Below are 10,906 nucleotides of genomic sequence, written 5' to 3'. Positions count from 1 at the left end.
GTGTGTGGGGGTTTGTGGTGTTGTTGTGGTTGGTGTTTTGGGGTTTTTGGAGTGTGTGTAGAGAGGGGCGGGTTGTGTCCCTGCCTGGGGGTTTAAAATGATTAGAATTCTGACATTTTTTAATTTTTAAAAGTTTTTTTCCCTTTGGTAAAAAAATTTTTTTTTTGTTTTGTTTTTTTTCTAAAAAAAAACGGGGGGGGGGTTTGTTTTTTTTTTTGGGGGTTTTTTTTTTTTTTTTTTTTTTTTTTTGGTTTTTTGTTGGTTTTGGTTTTTTTTTTTTTTTCTATTAATGTATATTCAAAGAATATCTTTTCACAACTTTCCTTTTTTTTTTTGGGGTTTTGCACGGGTGCTGCTGCATCTGCGCCCCACCTAAAACCTACCCACCCCTTCGGGCCCTCATTTAACCCCGGTGGTTGTGGGGGGGGACAATGCAACGTGGACGGCAGTGCTCACCCCTAAAGTAAACATCGTGTGTTTTTGTATGAGTGCCACCAATCAAGCTTTTTCCCAGTCAACACCGTCTTTCCCCAGCCAAATGGGGAAATATTTTTTTTGTGAGACTTCCTATGGTCCCCCGGGACCTGAACCCATCGTCTTCCTCCCCCAAGGCAAAAAACACGTCTTTTTCGTGTTTAACAACATCGGCGCAAGGTCAACAGTGATCGGGTGCCGGCCACCCCCATCCACCCCGAAGTGTTCTTGTCTTACCAAGGGAAAAAACCCAACTTTTCCCGGGTGGGTAGACCTAAAAGGCACTGGTGTGCCTCTCGGGGTGGGTAAAGTTGTGGGAGGTGGTGGCGGGGGAGGGATTTGGGGGTGGTAGGGGAGGGGGAAAATTGGAGGGGGTTTGGGGGCGGGATTGGGGAGCGGGGGGGGGTGGTTTTGGGAGGGAATTGAGGTCTTGGGAGGGGGTGGGAGGGGGTTTTGGGAGGGGGAAACGGAGTGGAATGGGAGGGGGGCTTTGGGGGGAAGGGGAGGGGGCTCTGGCGGTGGAAGCTATAGCCCTGCCCTTCCACACTTTACAGTGGCCTAAGTATATTACCTTTTCAGCTTATGTTAAAAAATAGTCCGTTTTTATTTTTTTATTTATTACAATTCAAAAATTTAGTTATAGAAGTTTCTTTTTTAAACCCTTCAGTATATTTAAATTTCTGTCAATAGTATTTTTTTTTTTTTTTTTTTTTTTTGTTTAAAACTCCCAGCAGAAACCAAATACAAAAGTCGCGTGTTTTATACAATTTTCATAAAAAGGGGGGAAAATCATCATTTACAAAAGTATTTTGATACTTTTAAACAATCTGTGCTGCCATAAAGTCACAGTGTTCCCTTCCCCTACCTTCTGGCATTTTTGATGCTAGATTTTTTACATCACATGATTCCTTTTCCCTTTCACTGAAAACAATCGACATGAAATCAAAAGACTCATGTTTCATTCCTTTCAGGGATTTTACTTTCATTCAAGGAGTATCAGTAATCCCTATAAATTTTTTTCCCCAAAGCTATCAATACTCGGGGTTGTTGTTCCGCCAGCCCGTGCGTATACAACTTAAAATTTTACCTAAACCTGGTCATTTTAGTTCCGGTAGTCTGTCGGTGAAGTTTGTGGATACAGCTGGTGTCCCCTTAAAACAGCGCCCCAAACCCCTAGGTTCTTAAAATCCCACCACCAGCCTTAGCATGTCTTATTGGGTTTTTAATAAGCAAGCTCCAAAAAGGGAAAACGGGGCAAGGGGGGGGGGGGTTTGAAAGTTCCTGCTTTTTTGAAATTCGATAGGGATAAGAAAAAAAAATATAAAAACCAAAACCAATATCAGTAAAATGGATTCGTAACAATTGCCCTGATTAATGCAGCAGACTTTTTTTACTGTAATTGTGGGCATAAAGCCGTCTTTTTCGAATACTCCGAAAGATCTAAAATTATGACGATCGTCATTAATTGCATTATCACCCTTGTCATTATTATTTGATTTTCTGCTTCTCAATAAAAAAGTCAACTCTTTAGACCAGGGGACTCATTCCGGTTGCTTCACTTGTTTTTTTCTTGTAAGCCGTATACCATGCTAAATAGTGCCCTGATACATATACTTTCATAGTTATTGCATTGTGTACTGTTCATAAATTTAAAAATCCCACACAAAATATTTTTCCCCTCTTTTGAGAATTTTACTAATCAGTGGCAAACATAAACGAAAGGTTGCCCAAGACATTTTTTCCATGACGGATGTTCCTAAGGGGCAGTCAAAAAAGGAAAACCATCACAAAAAAAGTGTCACGTATTTGTTGTTCATGCTGTGTATCATATCTCACCAAATCAAATCATTCCAGCTTCAAAGGGAAAGGGAAAATTGTAAGCTTTCCATAAAGAGGTTTCCCACGGTCGGAAAACCTTGTAAAGTAGGGAAGGGTGCGTTTCCCTCTTAAACTGTTCGGTAACTTTCAAATACACAATTACAGGAAAAGTATCTAAAATTTTTGGGGCTGGGATGGAGAGCGATTTCGCATACGTTATTTTGTATTTGTTGATTATGTATTATCCGCCATGCCTTGTGGTTATTAGCTTCCCTTTCTCACAAAAGGGTTTAAAGGGTTTTGTGAATTGTAAAAAACCCTCACTGGGTTTTTTCAGCACAAAAATATAGCCCCTTTTTACATTTTATTCTTTTTCACGCATGCTAGGGGAGGAGGGGTGACACCACCCGTTTTTAGTGTTGTTTTTTTTTTATATACCGGGATTTGCGGGAAATATGAAAAAATTATTTTCATTTACTAATAATCCACCACCTGATCTTATCCAAAATACCTGAAAACCCAAATGCCATCATGATGATTGTTCCATTATGGCGAAAGGGCCCAAAATCAACAACAGGCGTCGTATCAAAATTATTTTCCAATATTTTAAATTTAATTCAAACCTTTTAAAAATACTTTAAAGAAGGGTAAAATATGGTACCCCCTAATTCAAGGTGCTCGGTAGGGTAGAAGAAAAATTGAAAATAGGTCGGTGTTGCGGTGGAAAAGGTCACGTGGTCTAAATGAAAAAAATTTTTAAAATATCTATGTTTATTTTTAAATTGTCAATCTAACATTCAATATATAATATTTTCTTATGTAAATATCCCCATATATACTTTAAAATTTTTCCATAAAAAATAAATATATACATTATGTAAATATTTATATTATAGAATATAAAAGGGATAATGTTACATACATAGATGGGGTGTTAATAATTTATAGGATAGATGATAGATAGATGATAGATAGAAGATAGTAGACAGATAATAGAAGTAGATAGTTTTAAGATATGATAGATAATGATCAAAACTTACCATATATATATTGTTATGTATTTATATATATGTTAATATTTTTTTTATAATATATATACTTGTATGTATATGTATATATGGTGTGGTTTGTGTGTGTGTGTGGGGTTTGTGTGTGGTGTGTGTGTGTGTGTGTGTTTGTGTGGGGGGGTTTTTTGGTTTTTTGTTTTGTGTAGTGTTTGTGTTTGTGTTGTGTGTGTGGTGGTGTGTGAGGGTCGTGTTGTGGATTATATATTATTATTTTATATATAATTATATATCATACATACTAAAAACCACTCACACACACACACACACCAACACAACACCACCACCACCACACACACACAACACACACACAACAAACACACGCACGCATACAGATACACACCACACACATATTTTGCATATCGCACATTTATGAAAATACACACACACACCACACCACACCAACCACACACACCCATACAACACACACACCACATATATTATTATATATTATATATATATAATATATAATATATTAGTATATAGATAGATAGTTTGATAGATAATAGTGGATGTTTGTAGATAAATAGTAGATAGATATACGTATTATTCTTACACATCATATTCTATCACATCGTATATATTCATATAAATTTTAATTATACATATAAAAGTAGTATATATATACATTTATATATATGTATAATTATATACAATATGTAAAATATATAAAAATATATATGTAAATTACATGTCTCTGTGTGTTGGTATACACAAACACACACCAAACACACCATACACAAAAACACGCACACGAACCGCCACACAACCACACACACACAACCACCACACCACAGTATATATTATTATATTAATTATATAAATATTTAATTAAAATTATATTTTAAAACATTATATATATTATTTTTATATACATATTTAATTATTATATATAGATATTAATATAAAATTATATAATATATGTATATAATATATTAAAATGAAAGAGAATTTTACAGCATCTCCGTGAGAAGCCCCAAATAGACTGCCGCTTTTCTGTTTCATGTTAAATTTAAACAATTTTTTGTGTTTTAAAAGGGGAAAAAGGGAAAGAACATTAGGGGACAATATAGCATATATATATGGCGCCCGTTTGATCAGAGCCAACTGAAAAACATGAAACCCCTGGTTATTATACAATTTCTTGTTGTCATGTTTTACATATGAAGGTTTTCAGTATATTTTTGAAAATGATTTTTTTTTTAATCAATTTTTTCTCGAAGTCTTTTCACTGGCGGCTGCAGCATCTGCTGCCCCACAGGGGGGACAACCCACCCACTCCTTCCCGGGCCTCCCCTTTTAACGCGGGGGGTTGGGCGGGGGACAAATCAACGTGGACGGAGCGCGTCCACCCAATGAACGTCGTGTGTTTTGTTTTGTGCCGCCCAAACAAACTTTTCCAGTCGGCCCGGTACGTTCCAAAAACCCAAAAAGAACGCAATATTGTTTTGTCAATTCCTGAAAGGTGCTCAAAGGCAGAACCCCATCCCTCGTTCTCCTCCAAGCAAACACGTCTTGTTCGTCCCAAAAAGCATGGAAAAAAGGTCAACAATGACGAGGTGCCCGCCACCCCAGCGGATCCCCAAGGGTTTTTGTGAATACGCGAAGGAGAGAACCCAAAATTTTCCCGGTGGGTAAACCCCCAAACGGCGCTGGTGGCTTTTCCCAAGGGGGTGGTAAGTTGGGGGAGGTGTGGGGGTGGGGTTCTGTGCGGCATCGGGGCGGGTTTGGAGGGGGCATCGGGGGTGGGATTGGTGGGGGAATCGGGGGTGGTATTGGGGGGAATCGGAGGTGGGATTGGGGGCGGAATCGGGGTGGATAGGGGGAAACTGGTGTTATTGGGGGCGGGAATCGGTGGCGGTATTGGGGGCGGAATCGGAGGGGTATTGGGGGGGGAATCGGGGGGCGGTATCGGCGGCGGTATTTTGGGGGTGGAAGTGCATCGGGGGGGAAGCTAAGTCCTCCTCGCCCTTCCCCACTTTTTAGTGGACCAAAATACCTAAATGTTTTTTTTATTTTTTTTTATGTTTTTTTATTACTATAATTCAAAAGTTTTTATTGTTAAAAACTTTCATTACCCAAAATCTCATTTAATAAAAAATATGAATAAAAAAAAAAAACCAAAGCAGAAACCCCGATAAAGAAGACAGGCTTAAAAGAAACGCTGTTAGTATCGTAGCATTTCTTTTACCTAAAAAAAAAGTAAATAAATGAAAAAAAAATGCCTCTTTTAGTAACTATCCACTGACAGTCAGTCGTCATGTTTTTTAAAAACTAATGAAAAGTATTTCACTCGTTCTTTTTACTTTTTGTTTGCAAGGAACTTTTTTTTCCCCTTCTTTTTCTTTCTTTGAACCGCAGTCCACATATTTTACTTTTTTTATTGTTACGTCTTTTGAAGAGGCAGTTTTTAAAGGGTTTCCTTTTATCTTAAAAATTTATCCAATATCTAGCGCCTACACTGGACAAACCCTAATCAAAACAATCACCAGTAAAAATTGATGTGACCTTTTACAGCTTCTTTATAGGGAAAATGTTGTATTTCAAGATATCGTATCACATACCGTACTTTTTTCCGCATTTAATTTCTATACTAGTTAAAAATTATCTTACCAAAGGCTCACAGTGACTTTTTTTCTTGATGGGTAAAGAGAAGCAAGTCTCATGATGATGTTCCTAAAAAAACCAATCTCAACCTGGTGGGTTGACGCATTCACCATTCATCATAGTGCAGATAGTTAACATATTGAGAGAAAACCTTTAAGATTATTTAACGATTTTTTGATGAGTTGGGCGTAAAAAGGGTTTAAAGTAAAAATGACCAACATTACCACCATGTGTTTTTTTTTTTTTTATCATATGATTCAGGTGCGCTGATAACTGATAACATATATGCGTGACTGACTTTGATAAATCCTTTGGTTTTTTTGGGGTTTACATCTTTCAGGTTTGAAAATTTGTGCCTTTCTTTTCCCCCTTTTAGTCATCCAATATCACAGATGGAGGGGGTATGTTTTTCCCCCATTTTTTCCCTCTGCACAAAAACACATTACTTTTCAAATTTGAGAATTAGCGCCCAACCTTAAAGGACTCGAGAGTCATTTAAATATCTTCAAACTCAAAAATAAAACAAAAATATTTTTCATAAACGAAATCAACCCCAAATAGGGTCAACATATTTCTTGATTCTACCCGAAACGCGATCCCGTCGACAGAAAAATCCACGAGGATTGGGGAGAATGACTATGATTCTAAAAATGTCGAAAAGTATTCCATGGGTAAACCCTTTGCCTCATATTTGCATTTTTTTCTCTGAAAAATACTGTAACTCTTTTCCACATAAAATAGTCCCTACACTACTACTGTTACCCTGTCAGTCTATATTCAGCATTTCAGGAGTTAAAATAACTGCCCAATGCCCAACTCCTTTTCCCCTTAAACTTCGTAATAATTTTTAACATCTTGAAAATTAAATTTTGTGGTGTGTGTGTGTGTGTGCAATATATATATTATATTATATATAATTTATTAATATATATATATATACAGAACATGGTGTGCCCCCTGTGCGCATGTGTATCCAAGTTGTGTGGTTTGGGGTTGTGTTGTGTGTTTGTGTGTGTGGTGTTTGGGGTGCGTGTGCGTGCGTGCGTGGTGTTTCGTGGTGCTGCGTCGTGCGTGTGCATTGTGTTTGTATAGGTATGAAAAATTTAAAGTAAATTTTTAAATTATATATATATATATAATATATATATATATATATATATATGTGTGTGGGGGGTGTTGGGGTTTTGTGTGTGTTTTGTGTGTGTGTGTGTGTGTGTGATATTATTTAATATTTATATATATATATATATTTTATATATAAATTTTATAAAATTTTAACATAAACACACACACACACACACCAACCACACCACACACCACATATATTTATATATATATATATTTTATATATATAATATTATATATATAAAATATATACAAAATATGTGTGAGTGTATTCAATTTTAATGTATAAACATTAGTTATCTAATATATTTCATAAATTCATATTAAAAATTATTATATATTATACCTATATATTCTGTTGTGTGTGTATATATATCTATTTACAATATATTATATATAATATATATTATATATATATATATATATATATATATATATTATTATTTTCATATTATTCAAATAATATTTGTGTGTGTATATATATATTTATTTTGTAATATAAATATTCCCCATAAACATTACATTTTATGTATATATGTTTTTTTGTATATAAAATTTTATATATATATTGTATAAAAATATATACATTTTTAAATTTTCATGAATATATATATATATTTTTATATATATTATATATAAAATATATTTTATTTCTTATCTATATATTTATTAAATGTATTGAAATATATATTAATCTTATTTTATAATATTAAAGTATTATATTTATATAAAAGTAATAATTTTATACATTACTTATTTATATATATTTTATAATTTTCTTATAATTGCTTAATATCATATATTTATATATATACTTTATTTTAATATAACATATGTTATTTTTTTACGCAAGCACAAATACATGCATACATAACACTTTTTTCAGCACCCTATAGAAATAGCATTTTTAAAATTTATTTACGATTTAACAAAAATTTCTATATTAAAGGAGAAGGAAAGCATCGTTGAGGAGCAAAACCTCAGTATATATAGGCGTACTTGTCGGAAGTCATAACAACCAGCATGAAGCTTCTTGTAATAACACAATCTCATGCTGCACGAGTATTTCTCGATTTGTTTTCAGTATTTTTAAAATTTTCTTTCTTTTAGGGATCTTAGCACTGGGGGGCTGTCGCTCTGCTGCCCCACAAGGGGTACAAACCCACCCACTCCTTCCGGCCCCCTTTAACGCAGGGGTTGGGCGGGGGAAAAATTCACCGTGGATGGCCTGCGTCACACCCAAGTGAACGTCGTGTGTTCTTGATATGTGCCCCCAAATCAGGCTCTTCCAGTCGGGCCCGCGAAAACCAAAACCCAAACTGAAAAGAAAAATTTTTTTTCGTCAGATTCCTGAGGTGCTCAAGGCCAGAACCCATCTCGTTCCCCCCTCCAAGGCAAAAAACCCGTCTTGTTCGTCCTTAACAAACAGTCGGAAACAAGGGCAAAAATGATCGAGGGGCCAGCGCACCACCAGCAGATCCCGAAGGTTTTTTTCGTGAACTACGCAGATGGAGGAACCCATCTTTCCTGGTGGAGTAGACCTACAAACAGCGCTTGGTGCTGCCTCTCAAGGTGGCGGTCAGGTTGTGGGAGGTGGTGGCAGTGGAGGAACAGGTGGTGGTATTGGAGGCGGATTCGGAGGTGGTATCGGAGGCGGATTCGGAGGTGGTATCGGAGGCGGATTCGGAGGTGGTATTGGAGGCGGTATTGGCGGTGGCATCGGTGGTGGTTTTGGTGGCGGTTTTGGAGGTGGAAGTGGAGGTGGTTTTGGAGGCGGAAGTGGAGGTGGTTTTGGAGGCGGAAGTGGAGGTGGTATCGGCGGTGGAAGTTACAGTCCTCCTGCGCCTTCCACACTTTATAGTGGACCATAAAGAAGATACATAATATGTTACCAGCTTCGACTTATGCTTGAGCATTTACTGTTTTTATGTTTGTATTGTCTTTAATTACAATAGTATACGTGTTATATGAGAATTTCTCATTACCCATTTATTATCATTTATTCATATTTATGATTTTCTTAAATTTGATGAATGAATACAAGAATCTGAAGCGAAGCACTTGCAATATAGTACCAGTTTCTGGAAATGAAATATATGTAAGTGGTGCATTACGTGTTAGTATCAGTTACGATATTTATTTATACTAAATATTTAAAAAATATTTAAAATAGTTTATGACTTCCTTTATACAAGTGCCTTTTTCAGTAACTATACAAAAGTCAAGCCGATTATCATTATCATTTTCGATACAGTGCTTCAAACTCATCATATACTTTGTCTGCATTCAGTAAACTTTTTTATTACCTATTAAACCAATAATCCACGTACTTTGCCCTAATCAAGGTTTTCCTCTCTTGATGTAGGTAGTTTCAAAGTTACATTTTTCAAAATACTACAGCGCTTACAGTACAGAAATACAATTCCAAAACAATTACACACGTGCAGATTGTGATTGATCCTTTTACTACTATTTCAGAGGCTTAAGATGTATTTCTAGATATCCGTAGTCACGCATATTTCTACTGTACACATTTCTCTACTAGATGAGATATCATCTCGATCAAAGGCTGACAATGACTGTTTTCTTGATGAGCCAAGAAGCAAGTTTCATAATAAAATGTTTTGTAAAGAAGCAGTCATGGTCTGGAAACCATTCGCAAAGCTGATGAATTTCATGCACAATAGGTAGTCATCCATCGCTCCACAAGAGGCAAGCCCTAATTAAAGGTTATCACAGAGGGAGTGGTATAAGTTTTGGACTACACTCAACAACCTGTGCAGCAACTCATCTACCTTCTCCAGTTAGTATGCATTAGCACCTATGCACTTAAAGGACTCGAGAGTCATATAATATCTTCATTCTACCAAAATACGTCATTGCATATTCTAAAATATTGGAAATATGTTCCTATGAGATAAACTCTTTGTTCCCTTATTAACCTTCACTTACAAAGCATCCGCAATTAAGAAATAACTATTCAGATGTATACATTTGGTGACACTGTTAATATGATAAATGTTAAAATGATTCTGACTTACGTGCTCCTACTGATATCACATCTAATTATATAACATCTCTATTACAGCAACTTCGATACAGTTAAAGTACTTTTCAATAACACTTCAATATGCAATCATATGCATATCAGAAAAGTCATCCTTGTTTGTATGGATATAGGTGTCTATATATACATAAATTTGTATATAATTGATTAAATATATATATTCATATAAATATAAATGTATTTATATGTGTATATAATATGTATAAATAATCATAATATATATACATATATAGTGTATATGTATATATGTATGAATATATATATGTCATATATATATATACATACATATGTGTGTATGAGATATATATGTTTATATATACGTGTGCCTCTGTGTGTGTGTGTGTGGTATATACATATAACACATAAAAACATATATCTATATATGTATGTGTGCGTGTGTGTGTGTAATGTATATATATATATATATATATATTATATATTCATATATATCATATATATATATATATACATATATATATATATATATATATATATATATATATATATATATAATATATATATATATAATATATATAATGTATATATGTTATATATTTCAATATATATATCTATATATAAATTGAATATATTTATACATGACTATTTATATATGTGTATATATATATTATGTATATATTTATATATATAAGATGTATATGAATATATTAGCTATATTGTATACATATTATGTGTATATTTTATATATATAATGTATATAAAATATATCACATGCTAATAATATATAATATAT

The 10,906-nt window shown here is 34.5% G+C and overlaps 1 protein-coding gene across 1 annotated transcript; it reads left to right on the top strand.

Annotated features, from left to right (window-relative positions):
- The first annotated feature begins 8,596 nt into the window (after window positions 1–8,596).
- LOC119569006 (glycine-rich cell wall structural protein-like) lies at window positions 8,597–8,959 on the top strand. The gene has a single exon (XM_037917371.1). It carries the CDS (start codon window positions 8,597–8,599, stop codon window positions 8,957–8,959), a length of 363 nt encoding a protein of 120 aa, XP_037773299.1.
- Window positions 8,960–10,906: the final 1,947 nt, after the last annotated feature.

This window comes from Penaeus monodon, unplaced genomic scaffold, assembly GCF_015228065.2.
Source record: "Penaeus monodon isolate SGIC_2016 unplaced genomic scaffold, NSTDA_Pmon_1 PmonScaffold_12090, whole genome shotgun sequence".
In the NCBI taxonomy this organism is placed as follows: domain Eukaryota; kingdom Metazoa; phylum Arthropoda; class Malacostraca; order Decapoda; family Penaeidae; genus Penaeus; species Penaeus monodon.
The sequence above is the reverse complement of the archived record's forward strand: the minus strand, read 5'-3'. Positions and strand labels throughout refer to the sequence as shown.